Below are 20000 nucleotides of genomic sequence, written 5' to 3'. Positions count from 1 at the left end.
ATAAAGCCTTCCAAAACAAGTCAAACAAGTTTAAAGCGTCCAACCGCGATAACCTAAAAAGGGCGAGCTAGATCACGTCAAGTAGTCTTTCCGTTAAACTTATTGCAGGTTTTCAGACACCACATCGCGCAAGGTGAGGCGGCTGTAACTGTCAGTGCTGGCAAAAACGAGTGGGCTAGGGTACTCATAATCGTTTGAGGAAATCGCTGCAAAGTGGCAAGCGATTTTCCAAATACACCGATCAACAGGACGGAATTGTGTTTATCTTTAGCGGAGGTTAGAACTTGAAACGAGGAGAGATTGGCAAGGAAAATTCATGTTGGTTAACACCAACTAAAATGAAGGAAGTACCTCAAAACGTGGGACTAAATATTTGTTTAGAATTTCCGGTCATACCGTTTACATTGAACTCGAAGTTTCTGGAAATATTGCCTGAACAGTAAGGACCCCCTGGTTTTCAAGTCTAGCGTCCTCAGCGCAACTGCAAGCAATACCGTCGGCAAATTAAGTTTTATGTACACGAAAAAAGAGTAATTGTACACAACTGCGGCTGAATAAAGGTGTATGGTAGTATGACAATAACTTCTGAGAGAACTACTCATCAACATGATATACACAATAAAAACAACACTACAGCACGCAAATTTACTTGCAAACATTCTTTCGTTGTCATCAAAAAAAGGAAGGAAGGAAGCCGATTCAAAGCAGCTGACTTGTTCCAAAGTTTTCGGCGTAAATTAAGCTGCCCTGTTCGTAACTTCAAGTCTTAGGTTTGGAAAATTGGGTTATGCCTAACTTGAACAAGTCCAACGATTTGGAATAAAGCTACGTAGAAACGAAGCGAAAAATGGCGTCACAGTTCGAGTTTCTCGGATCATGGTGTTTTGATTATATGATAGAAAGAACATACGATTTTTCTTTTTATATTTAAACTGAACAGTGTGGTGCTCCAGTGTTGTTTTCGGTGAAGGTGATAATCGAAGTTGTGAAACAATTAGCGGTTGTAAAAGAAGCGGCTGAAAAAACCCAGACGTGATCGGGACAAGGACCCGTGATCTTGCGATTTCGTTGTACTAGCTCTACCATCTGAGCTATCATCGCACCATCTGAAAGCTGGTCCCGTCCCGTTCAAGCTTGGATTCTTTCGCAGCAGTGCTCACAGGAAAGTTGCTTCGTAACTGCGATCATCACTTTTCACTGAGATCTGTTTGGATTACTGATGTCATAATGTGTTATCTAACAATTCAGAACAAACTTTTCAGTCTGCTCAAGTGGGCGTGAAAATAAACCCCACAGGAGAGTAAATCACATGAAATATTCGTTCTCTTGAGGGAACAACTTGAATGGTTTATCATTCTGATCATTCTGTACGAAAGAGAGGCATAATAGTCGGAAGTGAGAAGATTAATAGAGTAGGATGGGATTTTAAAATTGACAAAACTCTACAAAGCGTTCTACATTTAAGTTATTTAACGTCGGCCATTTCGATCGCTATCAAGTAACATCACGGGCACTTTCAAAACAAATGGTACATAGACATTTCTTCGTGCCAAACGGCAAAAATGAGATGTTTAAGTGGCTATAGTGCGTGTACTGTGTGTTACTGAGAAATAACTTCAAATTGTGGGATCTCCGATTTGCAAGTGGATTTCCTGAATTATGGCACTAAAAAAACACAACTTTGCTGAAAAATAAGGAGAGGTCTTGTTTGATCTTTGGTTTTGACTGTTTTGTAACACTTGGAATGATGTTCGGCAAACGTTTCACCAAAGATCGCAAAGAAACGTGACAATTTCCCCGTAAACAAGTCAAGGATTTTGTAAACAAATTCTGAAAAAGAAGACGTGCCAATTTTTTTGTCTTTTTTTTGCTTTTGACTGATATTGTTTGTTGGTCTGGTCGGGAAGGGTAGAAATGCTCCGTATTGTTCTAAAGAGAAAAACGGACTCTCACACTTTGTCATTTGCATTAGCTAATAATGGCAATTGTTTACATTGTGGCTAAATCAGAAGACCAATCTGTCATTAGTTTTCATTAGCGGATTTTAATTACAGTTATCAATAATGATGTCTTTATAAGGCAAGGGCTGTGACAGCATCGATTTGAAACGGCTCGATAAACTATCACGAAGTTAGTCAAAGCAACAGGATGAGCGTTTGTCCAGCAAACACCGCTTCCAAAACAGTAAACAGTGTCAAAGTTGTTCTCGTTCTTCTTTTGCCTTTCCTCGGTAAAAGTGAAGGAAAATTGAACGTCTTTCTTGAAGGCAAAGAAGTCTCTCGTTTTCTTTATGGTAAGTACCGATGTTTCTTCAAACAGTTGACTGAACAAACATGGCCTCCCATCGTGGTTGATGAAATCACAGCTCTATTCTTAACTTTTGATGCGAAAGCTACATCCACCTGAGCGTTTAATCGATATTACATTTGTAGCTTTTCAAAGAAAGAGAAAAGACTAACTCTTTACAAGACTGATTTATTAGTGAAGTGCTTTTGATTGATTTTTTCTTTATTGTTGTTTTTTTCTCTTGTCGAAATCGGGATCACAAATCACTGCAGTGTCACTCAAGTTAATTTAGGAAGATTCGACGGGCGGACACAAGACCTAATCAGTGGTTTGATTACCGAATTTAAATTAGATATTGGTCACCGTGAGAACAATTCATTTGTCAAACACTTACACCGCCTTTAAATAGATCGACGTTGTTACCTTTGCAAGAGTTGCAGGGGATCGAGATCAACTCGGATTACTTCGGTTTACTTCAAATCAATTGGAATTGGCAATTGGCGATGGTGATTGCTGTAAGTCCTTTCAACCGAATTGAGATCATGGAATTAAAAGAAACGGTGGCTCTAATATATTAAGGCTTGTATTTAGCGGCAAAGTTTGGCTTTCGATGAAAAACTTGGCAAACAATTTCGCATAGAGAAACTGATACTGAATAGCTTTATCCCCAAAGTATGGCTGCAACATTTCTGGAATTCCTGTTTGTGAAAGGAAAACTGATTGGTTTTCTCTTGAGTAGATCTCAATCAGTTTTCTATGTGGACTTTGCAAAACGCCTTAAAAAACTACGTAAATCGTACGACATCTCGCTACTCGTGGACTGAGCTCAATTCAATGTAATGAGGATTCGAAATGGCGGTCAGAGGTGAATACTTCTGTTTCTTTGACAAGATTGACACGTATATGTGCATTTGATGGTGCCAAATCACTCTCCATTAATACATGATTCCTTTAATTTTTTTAATGTCCCTCTTCTTTGACACGAAGACCCCAAATATTTCTCAGTTTGCAGCCTGCTGTTTCTTTACTGTCGTAATTTTCAGGGAAATAAATCACTTGAAGCGATCACTTTGCCTCGAGAGAATTTTTTTCTTCTTTTTGCGATTGTCAATCATTCTAAAGCTGTGTTCAATGTTGTGGCGTGATATTTAAGGTCTTGGATGAAGGTAGAGTATAGAAACTGAAATTTGTCCGGGTACATCCTGGATTGTTTGGAAGGTTGAAGCGCGAGAGTCAAATTCCTTTCAGTCACGGACAAGAAAATCGATCGTTTTTCTCACTATTTTAAAAAGAAAACTTTCTTTAAGTCAAATTGATTCTACGAACACAGCAATAATTCAACTGTAATCTTTTGAAATAACCTAACAATTAAGAAGGCAGTAAATAATCATGTAATGAAGATTAATAGGAAACAAGTGAAAAACAACATTTTAGAGGTATCACACTTTGACAATTTTTCACCAACTGTTATTGAAAGTGACACTCTCTTCCTTACAATTGATACAACGGAAATCCCACTTAAAGACTCAAAACCATCTAACCGAGATATCCAGCTGTTAAATGATTCTACCACTTTATTTTCTTAGATCTCAACACGAACTTGTTCTTGGTCAAAGATGGCACTGTCGCACCAATATTGAAGACGCCGTTTTTATCAAGCCTAATTCCTCCCATCGAGCCCTACATTAAAGACCTCAAGTTTAGATTTAATGCAACAGAAGCGGTACGATTGTGTCATAAGACGCCTGTATCATGTTATTAATGACATATTTTGAGATAATGAAATGATAATATTATTAACGATAATAATATTATTGATAATAATAGTACTAATGATAATAATATTATTATTATCATCCGATAATTATTATTAAATAAATGGACAAGATAGTCAAACTATCTTCATACTAGCTATGGATGGTTTCGCAGTAGTTAGTGCTCCACGGAAAATAATTAGTCACTGGAGATTTTGTTCCTATCCCATGGGTTGCGGAACGAACTTTGTCGAGACATGGCTGGTAAAAACATTCAACTTACGAAGAACCGGCGTAAAATTCTCTGCTGGAGATGAACTTAAAAAGGATAAATCTTTACGCCCTTTTAGCAAGCATAATTTGCCCTTTGCATCTCTAAATCTCTCTTTTAATGCACTATCATAAAGGTTAGCACAACAAGTTGTCATTAGGCCAATGACGAAATTTGTTTGTAAGAGGGTTGGGCCTGGTACAGATTTGACTTTGTACCTGTTCGTCTTCTGCTTTACTAAATTTACGTAACTTTAGAGAAGCACAAAAAGGGAAATTCCGACGGGAAAATGGCGAACTGAACAGTTTTGCTGTCGGAGGTAAAATATATCTTGTTAACGACGAAGAGCACTCCTGAACCAAGTATAATGGCCCAGAGTAGCGTAAGTCTTCTACAGCTCCGTGGCAGAGCATCCGAACAAATGATGGGAAGATCGTGGGTTCGATTCCTGCGAAGAGCGCTCGGCTTTTTCCGACTGAATCCCCGAGTCAACCAACATCGCAAAATAAATCTCTTCGTAATCAAACATATTTGCCACTCAATTCAGATCCCTTCAAATTCCTGGTCTGATTGAATAATTCTGTGTCCTACACAATTTTTTTCTCTAGGTTCGGTACAGATTGAGCTTTCAATCGAGCAACGAAACCATTATGAATCATCCCATGGCAAGTATTCCGCTGAGCGGCCTGGTGCCCCAGAAGACCAAAGGTAAGACAGGCCGAGCATTTCTTGAAAGTGGGAATAGTACGTAACCCTCCAGAATGACTTAAAGCTATGCTACACGAGCGTACTTGTGTTTTTTTCTCTTCTTCTTTTCATTTTTTTTGTTTTTTTTGCATTGCAAGATGCAACGAATATTGGTTGTTTAACCTGTTAACATCGCACATTACCAAGCTGCTGAATGCAGCAAAATATTGCCTCAAAGACTGCTGCTTTGTTTTCTACTTTTCGCGGCCTCGTACGCACGTGCAACACGTTGCAGCATGAAACTTGTTTCCGTAGCCGCCAACAAAGCAAATATTGCGTTGCGAGTTGAAAGAAATGTTGTGCCGTATATATATAATCTTTTTTGCTGAGCCAAGCCCAGTTATGGGGTTGCAAACATTCAAGCATGAGTAAATTTACATCAGAATTTTCACAATATAGATTCAGTTAGTGTCGTTTATTTTCTTTTCGTTCCATTTTAAAATTTGGTGCTCGGCTCATAATAAAATTGCATTCGCCACAGTTGCAGCTCCATGAATTTCTTCCAGAAAATCAGATGTGTAAAATGAAAACGCATTGTAAAATGTGATATCCAGAGGAAGATATCATTTCGAGACGCTACCCCGCTGTAAAAGCCATTAAATGAAAACTATAGTCTGCCAGACAAGGAAATACTAATAACTGAATCTAAGCAAATCTTTTGACGATAGATGATACAATTACGGTATATTTTACGTCTCAAAGAGACATTTATCACCCATTCGCAGATTGCAAGATCGATGACATACAAATTAACATTTTTTTCCTCGTTACCAAATATCTAATACTTGTAAGGTCTATTCCAGTGTTCTCCCCAGGTATTTCAGGCCAGGCGGGCCGCCTGGCTTGATTCGTTGAAAAATCGTTGCCGCCTGGCTTAAGGTGATTCCTCAGTATTGCATTGCGCATCCCCACTGCGCACGATTTTTGCGTCATTAGCGCGCGCAAATTAGCGCGTGCACGTACACAGCGAAAGAAATTTCCCTCAAGCTAAGCTCGATAGCGAAATAAATGCTCATTTTCTTTTAAACGAGCATGGTGACCTTTTTTTTTTATTGCATAATAATAGTGTGCATATTGTGCCCCTTAATTTAAAAGAAAACTAAAAAAATTTATCGGAAGCAAAAAAAGATCTAGGCGAAAGCATGTTGGAACCCGTTACTCTGTGATGCAAATTATGACCGCAAAAATAACGACTCTACGAACGCTTTACGTCCACGTCGTTTCAAATAGTGTTATGTTTCCACAAATTTTATATAATATTGTTCTATATGCTCGACATTTTCTACCTGTTAAGTTTTTTTCCGAGTATTACTTTTATAAACTACCTATCGAGCTACCGCAAAATGTAACGTGGACCGATGAATAAGGCGCCTAAATAGCACGAGTACAAGCATAAATTGGGTAAGATTGGCCCATCATATCTCTTAAGCGAGAATGGTGACCTATCATTTTTATTGTTTTTTTCGAAACAGTGCTTGGTAGAGAACATTCAGGGAAAGTTTTAAAAAAATTCATCGGGAACTTTAATTTCTGAGGAATCACCTTAAAACAAGTGACCTTACGTAGTTTAACATCTAAAACTGGGATCCTGTCCATAATTAAAAAAAGAAAAACACTCAATAAAGATACTGAAGCATTGTCTAGTGTTTTCTCAATGTGTTTTCTCGCAATTGATAAGGTTTCAGCTCATTTACCCTTCCATGAAAGGTGATGAAACTTGTCATCCGCTCGTTTCGTTGAACGGCAGCCGTCTTTCAGTTTGCCGTAAATTCAAGGGCACTTTACGGATATTACATGGAATACTAAACTCAATTCCCACGTGCGTGGAAGGTTGTCAAAAAATGGCGGCTTCGACAAACTCAGGATCCTCTGAACAGAAACGAAAAGCTAGTCAAAGTAAATTAAGTTCTTTTTTCACCCTGGAAAAGAGATATAAGAGTGGAAGTAATTTGGATGAAGAAGTCCAGCCTCGGGAAACAACACAAGGTCCGTCAACATCCACAGATTCCAAACACCGAAAATCAGGGTTTGATCCAACGTGGCTGAAGGACTTCCCTTGGCTTCTTAAGACTAACGAAGATGATAATACTAAATAGTGGCAGTGGTATGTTGTGCAAGTTGTGTAGAAAACACAATCAAAGGGCCCAAAGAGTAAGGCAAGGATGTGCTGTTTGGGTGGATGTTCCATGTTTTTAAGTTTTATGTTTTCCTAGACAGCATGACAATTCGCTTTTGCTATTTTTGTAAGTCTTAATTTTGTATGGTAGATTAAGCTTCCGACAGAACGCCCCCTGGCCTTCCCAAAATCCTGGGGAGAACACTGTATTCGGAAAAATGTTCCATCCAGTACTCAACATTTTTACCCAACAGTAACTATTTTGTACCGTATGTAAATAATAATAATAATAATAATAATAATAATAATAATAATAATAATAATAATAATAATAATAATAATAATAATAATAATAAATGTTTATTTAACCGTCCTCTCTCAGAGCAAGCTCTGAATTACAGGGAGATTAGGAATAACTTACAAATATTTCACAGTCACAAGATCATTTAGTCTATAAGATCTTGTTCTAAGAGGGCGTATTCTGGTGCCCGACATCGTGCAATATTCATGTTGGACCATGTTGGAAATATTTCAAATGTCCGAACTCAACTGATTGAAGAAATTAAAACTGGGCCCTGATACATAATGGAAAATCTCCTTATATTAATACGGCAATATGGCATATAGAATCGGTTAGAACTACGAGTATTATAGCCATGAACCTGATTCGTACGTAAAAGAAGATTACTGAAAGAGAAGTTATTATAAGAGGACATAGGTGCAAATAATAAATGCCTACAAACTTAAGAATTTTTAGTATGTGCATCAAAAGGTTCCTTATTTAAAATTCTACCAATACCACAATCAACCGTCAAGACAGTCGAGTGCATATGTTCGTCCATGTGAGAACACGAACTTGAACTCGAGTTTTCTCGTGATAAACTGCTTATATAGCAGTAAACTGGTGAAGTCTTGAGCCGAAGGACATCAATAGTCCCAAATGTCAAATTATGGCTGACAAATTATCAAACTGGATGGACCATAGCGATCAAAAGTAAAATATCGCTTCCACGGACTTCGTTTGTGTCATTCAGTTTTCAGTTAGCATGTATGCAAACAGATTGGAAAAAATGTAAAGTGAAGAACAGTAAGGCAGTAGGTGGGTATCATGGCATTGGACCATGTCCTATGTAAAGTACAAACTGATGTGTTGCTGTTGGCGGTATCTTCTGTCACTTGCAATCCCGTCCAGCTAGTGCAGGTTTCCGTTTCTCGAAAGTTTCGATAACTTTGCGGGCCCGAAAAGCCGTTTATGCAACTGCCTTCATAAACTGCAACTGTTTGTTTTCATAAAATGGTCTTCATTAAATGGTCTTTTGACATGTTCTCCAGGTAACGAAAAGAAAAATGATTATGAAGGTTGTCGACTTAAAATTTGTCCGTTCTTAAGATACAGAGGGAATTATGATATCCGAAGTTTCGGGATTTTCGAAAAACGAATGTTTTGGTCTGGCAGACAGTCAACGCCAAAAGTAGCCTGTTCCAGGCTCTGAGATAGTCGAGAAAACGAAAAGAACTGCGTGTGAAAAGCGAATGGGGGCTTGGGTCGACGACATTTATTATTTGCACGCAGTTCTTTTCGTTTTCTCGACTATCTGAGAGCCTGGAACAAGCTACGCCAAAAGATACCTATAGCCTACGTGTAACTCGTCCTCAAAGTCCGAAGATGCATTCAAACGGTTTCAATGTGACCTCAGCAACAAACGGACTGTTGGAGGATAGTCCGTTTCCTACAAAAGGCCAACATTTTGAGAAATTTCATTGTGAGTGACTGGAGACAATTGCCAGACCCTATAGCTAGCTAACGACACCTGTCGTGAGCATGCGCGCGTTTCTGCACAAAGGACACTCTCATCACCAGATCAGAGCCTTGGATCGACCCAAGGCTCTGGGAAACTCTATGCAGGAGAACATGTGCCGCAGGGTTCTTACAGCCAAAATTGGCTATTGGAACCTTACGGCGCCTGCTAACATGAATGCACCAATTAGAGACGCTTTTGATTGTTCTTCACGAAAGCCAATGAGAAGACACTTTGTTTTAGGGTTCCCCAAAGCTCTTCTCTCCCTCAGTCAAGAGATGAGATCTGGGGTCGAGATTGCACAAAGGAGTTCGAAGGACTTAAACTCATTTTAACTGATTTCCTTGAACAGGCTTCAACGACCTTTCAACATTACGTTTACCACAAATCTGCTAAAACGCGCCCAAATTTGTGAACGATAAAAATGCAAAACTCATGAAACGTCTGACTGAATGAAATGAACTCTAAGGAAGTCTTTGCCGTTTCAGATGTTCAAGTCGTATTATACAAAGACCAAATACACTAAACTTAGGCGCACTCAGCAGTGCTGACATCTGGAGCTTTTGCTTAAAAGTGTGTTACAGTTTATTTTCGAAAATCGCGTGTTTGACGTCTGGGCATCGAACTGAAGTGCATCCGATCCGGTCGTGTAAAAGGCACCTTTGATCAGGCGTTCGATGGGTCGACATCCTGTGGTATAAATACGGCTATTCAAGTATTCAAATTAGGCACTGTCACCAAGAGAATAAAATTGAATCCTTACTTGAAACCCACATTCGCCCAAAAATCATTGTGGTCGCTTGTTCTTGGTTTTAAACGAAGTATTGTCAAAAATACTTTATCTTATTGGCTGTAGGTTGATATTTTACTTAGGATAAGAGACTACACAACCCAATGCACGTATGGGGAATGTTGACCCACGATTTCCTTTTCTATCTCTTTGCAGGTTTTCGCGTTAAATTTCCATGTACTGGTCAGGTGACAGGAGAAACTCTGCTGACCATTAACATCAGCTTTTTTGAAGTCGCCGGCAGTAAAATATGGGGACCGCTTAGCCTCGTCCTGAAGCGCTTTTGTGTGTCTGGTGGGTTGACCGAGCCGTTTTGGAACGTTTTGTTTCCGATGACTAGCAGCTGTATCATTGGTTTCCAGAATTTACTATTCCTCTATTTCTTGAACCTTTTTACACAGATAGAGAGCCTTCAATTTCCGTTCCTCGCGTGAATTCATCTGAGGAGGACGTTACGCCAATTCCACCTCCACAACTTTGTAATAAAAGATGCAATAAGAGACACGTCATGAGGCGCTTTTGCCTCAACGATTTTGGTAAGTTGTATCTCAACTTACGGTTGGTCTCGTTGATCTTTCTCACTCCACAATATCCCTCACCAACCTTGTTGGTTATTTTAAGCTTTATTATTATTCTTAAAGTATGCATCGGTCATTTTTCTTGGAACGCAAACTGAATGAAAATGCACTTGGTAGCTAGTGGCAACAATATCCAAAACCTTCCCCATCCCTAACATGATATCCCATCCCTTACTAATAAAATCTCTTTTGCGCTATTCAAAGTGATCAAGGCCCGCATGGAAAGCGAGATCGTGAGAAATGGACAATCGCATTTACGTGTTCGGGTGCAGCGAACCTTCAAACAATCAAAGGTGAAGATAAATACCAGACAACTGCTGGAAAAACGAGGACAAGAAATTACGTGCAACTGCGGTAATCTGAGGCCAAACAGAGTCTACGTTATTTTGGGTAAAGAGGACAGGAGAAAACGAGTGTTGTACTTGGACAACTTCTCCACGGCCCTAGATTGGTCAAGAAATGGCAAGACATATATTCGAGCGTACAGGAAGAAACCCGACGGTTGCTCAGAACGACCACAGTAAAAGAAGAAAGAAGACTATAACAAGATTGCAAAATAAAAGAAACAACACCTACATTGTACATTTACAATATTACGAGTAAACTTGGCTGTCGGAGTGCATGAGCTTTCTTTTAAAGCCTGTCGAAACGAAGAATGTTTAGCGGTAACCATGTTTTATGACCAAACATAGTTAATGTTTCACGGAGTTTTTTCCAGTTTCTCTTGGGACCATTGTAGGTCCCAAGAGAAAAAAACAATGCTTACGCAAAATTTTGGAGGGCCAAACAAAGACTATTATGGTATTTTTTTATAGTGGCTAATAGACCATTTTCGAATTCTCACGGCTGGACTGGATCTAGCATGGAATGGAGGCTAATGCGGGGAAATCTTTTCAAATGCAAATCAATTTGCCCGCATTAGCCTCCATTTCATGCTAGATCCAGTCCAACCGTTAGAATACGAAACTGGCCTATTATATGGCAGAATGCAGGACTAAGACGTAATGGTCTTTGGAGCTTGTAAAAATGATAAAAATAGCAGAAAATAAACGAGAGGAGACTAGGGGCTCAGTAACGAGAAGGAAACAGAAATGATATTTCAATTACATCATTCAGAAGCAAATGCTCTCAGCTATCATCAAATTATGGATCAGCCCCCTCGTGTCATCCTACGGGTCCTAGAACATTTTTCTTTTCTCGTTGCTTTTGGCTCTTTTTTCGCTCTCATGCTTTGAAAGATTAAAAAAAGCGTGCTCTTCGTTCGCCATCTTGAGAGAAGTTTAGCTCGTGAACTAGATAGACTTAACACGCATGCGCGCGTCAAACATGCATTATGCATCTGCCCAAAACATCCTTTACCGACCAAACGCAAGATTAAAAAAAGACACATTTAACAGTCTTCTATAAAATGTTTGACAGATTTCAAATCTTACGATAAAAGGTGTGAAAACATGTTTAAACAACACAAAACAAGGTTGCCAAACGGAAAATGTTTTGCCAGCCGTAAAATACTTAACATGTATGTTGTTTTTCTTCGAAACATTTCCCGGTTGGGCAGGCCTTAATGTTACAGTTTTCTCCCGTTGGTAGGGTTAGATGTTCGCTATGATTTACTGACTGTGTATTATATGCTGACCAGAGTCTTTAAAAAGAAGGCGGCGCATGAAGAAATATATGTTTATGTTATGTATTGTTTGCCTTTATGTTACAATTTCTTCCCGTTGGTAGATTTAGATGTTGACTATTATTTACTGACTGTGTATTATATACTAACCAGAGTCTTTGAAAAGAAGGCGGCACATAAGAGATATATATGTTTATGTTATGTTTTTTTTTCCCTTTATGTTACAATTTCTTCCCGTTGGTACATTTAGATGTTCATTAAGAGTTATTGACGGTGTACTATATACTGACCACAGTCTTTGAAAAGAAGGCGGCACATAAAGAAAGAATATGTATGTTTATGTTATGTTTCGTGGCCTTTGTGTTACAATTTCTTTCCGTTGGTAAAGTAGATGTTCATTATTTACTGACTGTGTATAATTAAATACCGAGCAGAGCCTTTGAAAAGAAGGCGGCACTTAATAAACATTTGATTTCAACTGATACGACAGTTTAAATTTTAAAACAACAAAACAGGGGTATAGCGTATGGCGTGAAGAAAAAAACATCACATATGTAGGCGAATTTTTCCCTTGAGAGCGGGGTGGTTTTGTAAACGCTTCTGTTGATTACGCGACGGAAACAACACTATAAGTTAAACAAGCATTGGGTACTTTGCTCAAGCGTCAAATGCTCATTTGTGCCGGCATAACTTGGCCGCCACAGCTGACAAATGAAATATCATAGACCTCTTTCATAATGGCGGCCAAATAAAATATTCATTCGTTTCTTCCTAGCGTCGCTACGGCGAGCAAATTTTCTAGAGAATTTTTGTTTCAAAATGAGGGCAATGGGTCTAATTAACATAACTTTGAACCGCTATAGCGCTGCTAAAAAGAGCAGTTCATTCAAATTTCAAGAGAATTTTTGTTTCAAAATGAGGGCAATGGGTCTAATTAACATAACTTTGAACCGCTATAGCGCTGCTAAAAAGAGCAGTTCATTCAACAGAAAATAAGGCCGTTAAGGAAGGTATGAAGTCCGTAAATTCGAATAATATAAATCTTCTCATGTTGCTTCTATTTTCGCAGCAATTTGCCTAGCTTGTTCCAGGCTCCCAGATGGTAGGGAAAGAGAAAAAAAAATGCGTGTGAAAAATGAGTAGGGGCTTGAGGCGAGGCAGGGCCCCGCCTCGCCTTGACCCGAGCCCCCACTCCCTTTTCCCACGCAGTTGTTTTCGTTTTCCCGACTATCTGGGAGCCTGGAACGAGCCACAATTTTCCGTGATGGTTTCAGAAGGGTTTGTATGGAATCTTAAAAATTCGTTTATGGTCGTTGTAGCCTGAGTCTGTTCTTTATATTTCTTGAAAATAATCTCAGTGTAAATGCCTTTTAAAAGACGCTATCACTGTGGAAATCCGTCTCTTTTTAGCGGCGCTACAGCTAAGCGGTTCAAAGTCGGCCAAAATCCCATACATTTACTGTAAATTTAGCCGTGTTTGCCCCCCAACCAAGATGGCGCCAAAAACCGTGGAAGTGTCTATTGGCTTGGTTCCTCACAAAATAATGCCCTCCTAATTTGGGACAAGACGTCATCCATTTAGCTTGTAGCCGTGAAAATCGAGATTTCTAGGAAGATCCTACTCGTCCTGCACTTTTTTGAGCATCCGCTGTTAAAAGGTGGCAATGTACCTCAAAAATTGTTATTTTTTCACAAGCTTTTCAACAAAATGCAACCTGCACACTTTGAATACAGACCACGAGACAAGTCTATTTTGATAATTGTTTACCAATTATGTTGCTATGGTAACCAAGAGGGTGGGACTGAACCTGCTGGAGGATGTCCTTTCTATAACAGCTCTAACTCCAAAAGTTTTCAACAAAATTCAATAAAATTTTCAGGGAATAATGTTTAAAGGCAATATAATACAAGGAACTAAAAAAAACTATCATACTGCACGAGTATAAGAAACACCATGATTTTAATTATAAGAGAATATAAAAATTATATGTGAAAATTTCAAAATGAAAATTTTGATATTAAGAGCCATATGGACCAAATTGGCTAATTTTAGTTCATTGTACGCAGAACTATATTCACTATTTTCACTGAAAAAATGAGACAAATATGTTAAATTCCCAAAAATATATCAATGTTACAGTTACAGCAGATACGCAAAATTCTTAATTTTGAGAAAAAGGCTTTTAAAGTTGATCTTTTCATTTCACAAGATTTCTAGAAAGGAATGAATTGCTTAAAATGTCTAAAAATACCCAGAGGCATAGTTCACACCCTCTACCTCCTTTCTTTTGTCCTCTTTTCTCTTTTTTAAGCCTCTGAGCACTTTTCTTCTCTTCTTTGTGTTATCAAGGCTTTTCCTCTGAGATAGGTGAACACGTGCTTGATCCTCCTGTTTGCAACCAGTTTCAGTAAACCTTCCTGGAGGAATGCCAAGAGCATCAAAAAGCTTCAACACAACAGAACAGCCAATATTGAAGTGAGCAACAGCATCATACAAGCCCATTTCAAGAATCTCTCGGCCAACATACACTTCCTTAGGGACGCGCTGCCAGACAATACCATTCAAAGCCTCATTCTGGTTTTGAGTTTTCCATGCAAACATTTTTCCAGCAAGCTGTTTTCACTTAGTCTAACATACTCTGGTTTGAGTTTGGCAATAACTTCCAAGGGAAGTCCAGGACCATGCTTATAGAGACTTGTCCTGTTGGCTTTATCTCGTTGGTACTTGCACCAACTTGTGCTGCCAATGGGGCAGTGGTCATGCAATGGGCGGGACTCGCTGGAGGCACAATGCATAAAACTGGCATGGATGGCCTTTTTCATCCCTGTCAAGTTCCCCACGTTGGCACGAATGGCAATACCATAATAATTCTGGAGCTTGTCAATTGTTGAATCAGTTAGTTTGCCCCTCCCTCCCAGTCCTGGGTTTTCGCGCTCCAACTTGCGAAGTGTTGTGCCCACCCTTTTTTGCACATGGCCGATGCACTCTTTCTTTTCAACTGTAATTCCTGAAGCTTGGTACACATCCTTTACTCTACTAAAACTTTTGCTATCACCATCTCCGTAATATTCTGTATAACGCAAGTTATGCAGTTCCACAGAGCGCCTAAATATACGGTTGACACCTTCTGGTTCCATGGATGGTGCAGAACCTTTAAAATTGGCTTTGCAGGTGGTATGGTCTGCCTGCCATCTCCGATATTCCTCACTGTTCTTGTCTAAATGTTCATGTAGCTCACACTGCTTACATGCTTGGCTAAGGTCGTTTCGCCAACGTGTCAGTTCGCCAACGACCTGTTCGCCAACGTATGAAGTCGGTTCGCCAACGTCTAATGTCGGTTCGCCAACGCTTATATGTCAGTTCGCCAACGCCCAAAACCACCTTTTTCGTTGAAAATAATTGTAAATTAGATAACTTGCAATTCACTTCATGAGAGGGATTGTTGATGTGAACCGCCATATTTGTTATTGAATGCGCCCCAATCCCCCCTCAAATTCTATTAGCTTTCTTTATTGATAGTTTATTGCTGGTCATATGCTTTTGCAAACTTGGTGGCTCCTAAAGGAACCGTTTTTTGATTGTGATTTTTACTGATTTCTTCAGTTTCCACGGGTGGGGCCGTTGAGATGTGAGCACGTTTTCAGCAACTGTGCGGCGGTCTTCTCTTTCCTTTCGTACTTCTCCCAGCTGTCGAATAGCCTCGCCTGCACGTTTCGATACTGCTTCCGCTGGACCCGCTTCAGTTTTTCATCGGACACAAGCCTGATGGTGACGGCTGTAAGTCTCGCCTCCCTGTCCAGGAGCTCGATTAAGGAGTACAGAGGTAATCCGCACTGCCCGCTCGCACGACTATTCAGAGCGTTGTGCCATCCCTCGATGTCGTTGTTCGTTCTGATGGCCTGCTGGTACACGCTCCAGTTTTTTGGAAGGAACACCGCGCTTTCAATCCACTGTCGTCTGATGTAGGCGACGAGGTTCTGAAGGGGCTCTGTTTGCGCTTCAACTTGCAGACGAAGGAACATAGGGCTGATCTGGCGGTGAGGCAGGAACGGAAGGGCCATTAACTTTCTGATGTACTTATACACCGCGTCGTCCTTACAATTGGCTCTCTGAAGGCCGAGCTCTTGCACCTGAAAACAAACGTAGCCAAACACATAAGTTACCTAGTTAAACACCTAAGTTACGTAGTTACCTCGTTTTTATATGTTCAGTCCAAACTAATTGCGATAACGTACCTTCCTCCACACGGCTTGCGTCCAGTGGAAAACGCATCCCTGAATGGACACAGCTGGCAGGATCGTTCTGAATGCCGCCCACAGCGCCTTTTCAAAGTCTACGGTAACTTGTTTGACGGCTGGCTCGCTTGGAAGTAGTTCGATGATGTTCTTCAGTACCTGGAAAATAATGTAACAAAACGCTAAGTTAGTCACACAAATGCTAGGATATTGATTAGTAGGAAGAGGTTTAGATAGTTTTACTAATACTTGGAAAATTTCTGTTTCAATCTCCCACCGACGCAGCACCACAGTTTCTTTAGAAACTAAAAATTTTTGCTTACCAAGGAAAATTTGACTGTCTCGTCTATGAGATGCTTTTCATCAAGCAGCAATTCTAGTCTCAACACGCAGATTCCACGCAGACTGATTCCATTCACGGAAAGCTCTTTGTTTAAGAACATTCCATCACCTATTGTCGTTTTAGTATTTAAACATCTTTTATCTTTCACTTTTTTGACTTGATAATGACGTTAGCCAAACGTTGAAACGTCGTCTACAAATTTCAATTACAACTTCTTAAATCGCTGAGTTCTCTAAATGTCCTCCAAGTCTCTTTCGCTACGCTATGCTTAAAAAATGAGTGTATAGTTACCTCATCCACTTTTGCTGACGCTGACTTGAACTTCTCCTCCAACGCCTTACTCTTCACCAGGGAGACTATCTTGGCTGCGGTTGCTGCCCCCACCTCCACTGTATGGTTGTGATTATGCTAGCCAGGCCTGAAAACCCCGTCTCGTTCTGTCACTGACGCCTTACAGGGATTCCCTTTCGGACGAACCGTACACTGCCAGTATGTCGCATATGGTCGTCGGGAATGAACGTTGTAGCTGAAATCAAGGCTATCAATCAGGCTGGTCTTCCTTCTTTTCGTCCCGCTCTCGACTATCTGGAAGGTTACGGGCTGAATTTCTGCGATGACTTCGCCAGGGCCGGGTCTTTGATTGACAACTCCATATGTTGTGAAGGCGGATCATCTTTTAAATATAAAAGAGGGAAACTTGTATTAAAGGGGCACTATACTGTACCAAACCCTATAACATAACACTGACTACTTTTCCTCTCCCTTGCTTGATCGCCAGAAACAAGGCCGGTGTAAGATATTCCATTTCTAGTCTTTCTAGTCTTCTAGTGTGTTAGGTTTGTTTGCTTTTGAATTGGAGTAAGGAACTATCATACCCGTATCATGTAAACAAATACAGAGCGCTAAACACGTTCCAAAACGTTGGGGGATATTCGAAAGTTTAATTTTCGGCTGAAATAGTACCTTTTTAAACTGACTTTTAGTGAAAATTCGGCAAAGAAGTCTGATCGATATCAGCCGAAAATTAAAATTCCGTCAAGGATTCAACACCGACAACCGATTTTTGTTAACTTTGGAATATCCCCCAAGGTTTTGAAACGTGTTGCTAAGTGAGAACAGGGATAAAATAATTTTCTTGACAATTTTTGAAAGCACAAATACCAATTACTTCGAAAAATCGGCAAAGTAGAAATTGTAAAGCTGAAAATAGACCGAATACTGGTTTAATATTAGAAGAGACACCTTGATCTGGAACATTAAAACCTAGGACGACCACCTCACCTGTCTCATTAACCACGAGGAGTTGGTTTTTCACCAAATGTCGTCTTAGATTTTTTTTTTGAAACTCGTTCCGGTAAGCGCGCGAGAAAATGAGGTTAACAAGTAAGGAACGCTTAATTTTACAAAGTGAAAAAACAAGCATACCAAAAGATGATGGAATGTCAAAGGTATCCATCTCTTCCTCGATTCTGCTACTCTCCGCAAGTGGATCAGTGATCTCACTGCAATATAGGCATCGCAAACCACCTCTAATCCGGACTTAACAGCATCTCTATACTGCTGTCTCGAAATCCCGGGGTTGCAACGTCGATGTTGCCATTTGTCGCAGCCATCGCACAGGAGCGCTTTCTGTCTCGCTGTTACTTGCTCATTGCAATAGATACAATAATAGCTTTCCATGTCGAGTGACTCTTGTAAAAATATTTGATCAGCGAAAATACTTCGATAAGATGAGTGGGTTGAATTGAACAGAAAATCACAGCCCTTTTATACAGCAATGCCTGATTACGCCCGATCGAAATCGCAGGAATTTGATTGGCAGATATTGTTTGTGTTATCTGTTGTTTGTTGTAGTTACATATCATTAAACGTTTAAACAGTATCCTATTCAAGTTGAAAATTTTCTCACCTCCTTTGCAACATGCCGCACAAGCGAAGTTAATGAGCTCACATTAATACAATACAATACATACTTAATTGACCGCTCCCCATAGGAGCTTTTCAGGGCCAATGAAACACAACGAAACGACAGAACAGAACAACAACAACTGTTAAGAATCCCAACTGGCTGGAGGCAAACCAGTTGGCTATTTACAAGTGCGGCTGGGAAGTTGAACCAGGGACTACCAGGATCAAATTCAACGACTGGTCAGAGCGGGTCTTGAACCTGGGATCTCCGGATCTCAAGGCAAGCGCCCTAACCACTGGGCTACACTGCCATTGTTATTATCGCGTTTCTAATTCTTCCCGTAACAGAGAGAAAAGATACCGGTAGAGAAGCAGGCTGTAGGGGGAACATTTAATAGTTGAGTGGGGGAAGGAAAAAGTTTTGCCGCAAATATTTAATCAGTGTTTCAAGCACTGAAAAAACCTCTGAGAGAGTAGAACAAACACGTAGGCGAAACTTGCGGGAAACAGGTGAACGCTTCTAAGCGCGTAGTCAAACAAACATATTTCAACTCGATGGCTCTTTAACTACGCAAATGTTTAATAAAATGGTTTTACAGCCGGTTTATGTTCACAAATAAAAGGGGCAACCCTAAAACCCGGAATCCGGAATCCGGATTCACAGGTCATTGTTTTACCAATACAGAGTGTAAAAACTATCCTAAACATTCATAAAAGCTAACTTTAGGCCTAAAAACGTTTGTTTAGGCCTAATTAGGCCTAAGGTTAGCTTTTATGAATGTTTAGGATAGTTTTTACCCTCTGTATTGGTAAAACAATGACCTGTGATTCCGGATTCCGGGTTTTAGGGTTGCCCCAAATAAAGCCGTCGATGGCGTGGGAGAGAGAGAGATTGGGGAGAGTGAAACGCACATTTTCAAGCCGAATCAAACAATTCGTCTTGGATCAAAGGTCACATTATCTTCTTTTGGTAATTTGTAAATACATTTCAGATCTATTTCACAAAGTATTTTGGACGTTGGCGAACTGACAAATAAGCGTTGGCGAACTGACAATAGACGTTGGCGAACCGACTTCATACGTTGGCGAACAGGTCGTTGGCGAACTTACACGATGGTGAAACGACCGGTTACCGTATCAATAGAGATAGCAGTAACACATCCATTCCTTGATGAAAATCCTCGTTTCTGCCATGTGCCATCAAAAGAAACACCACAGTCAACAGGTTCAGTTACAGGAGGGTCATTTTGCCCCTTTAGAATTCTTATTTCCTCAGCTGCTTTGCTCATACTTTCCTTTGCAATGGACTGCAAACAAGTGGTAATCACCTTCGAAATCTTCGCATAATTGTTTAGAGCTGGTGGTGGGGGCATAGTCATCAAACTACAAAATTTTTTAGCACCAGTGTGCCCCTTTCCAAGGGTTCTCATGCTATAAACAATGAGCCTGTTCACCTCGAAGCTCTTCCCTTGTTGTTTTGAGGTGTAAAAGGAGTAAATCCAGCCACAGTTCTCACACAGTAAACGCAAACTTGAGGCACAGCCCTTT

General features: G+C 40.0%; 1 protein-coding gene and 1 pseudogene across 1 annotated transcript; one reads left to right on the top strand and one right to left on the bottom strand.

Annotated features, from left to right (window-relative positions):
• The first annotated feature begins 2082 nt into the window (after positions 1 to 2082).
• On the top strand, positions 2083 to 12438 carry LOC137992519 (uncharacterized). Its single transcript, XM_068837890.1, has 6 exons — positions 2083 to 2293; positions 3873 to 4009; positions 4920 to 5019; positions 9920 to 10057; positions 10165 to 10299; positions 10546 to 12438. Exons 1-6 carry the CDS (start codon positions 2149 to 2151, stop codon positions 10863 to 10865), a joined length of 975 nt encoding a protein of 324 aa, XP_068693991.1. The 5' UTR covers positions 2083 to 2148; the 3' UTR covers positions 10866 to 12438.
• A 1543-nt stretch (positions 12439 to 13981) lies between these two features.
• The window catches only part of LOC137991201 (uncharacterized), an 8477-nt pseudogene continuing 2458 nt past the window's right edge, over positions 13982 to 20000 (bottom strand).

The sequence above is a fragment of the Montipora foliosa genome, chromosome 2, assembly GCF_036669935.1.
Source record: "Montipora foliosa isolate CH-2021 chromosome 2, ASM3666993v2, whole genome shotgun sequence".
NCBI classification, from domain to species: Eukaryota; Metazoa; Cnidaria; class Anthozoa; order Scleractinia; family Acroporidae; genus Montipora; species Montipora foliosa.
This window is presented reverse-complemented; position numbering and strand designations above follow the sequence as displayed.

Excerpts from the sequence above, each read along its gene's own strand:
- LOC137992519 (XM_068837890.1), top strand. The coding sequence starts at position 2,149 with ATGAGCGTTTGTCCAGCAAACACCGCTTCCAAAACAGTAAACAGTGTC. Across the intron at positions 2,294-3,872 it reads AGTCTCTCGTTTTCTTTATG|ATCTCAACACGAACTTGTTC; the intron begins GTAAGTACCGAT and ends TTATTTTCTTAG. Across the intron at positions 5,020-9,919 it reads GGTGCCCCAGAAGACCAAAG|GTTTTCGCGTTAAATTTCCA; the intron begins GTAAGACAGGCC and ends ATCTCTTTGCAG.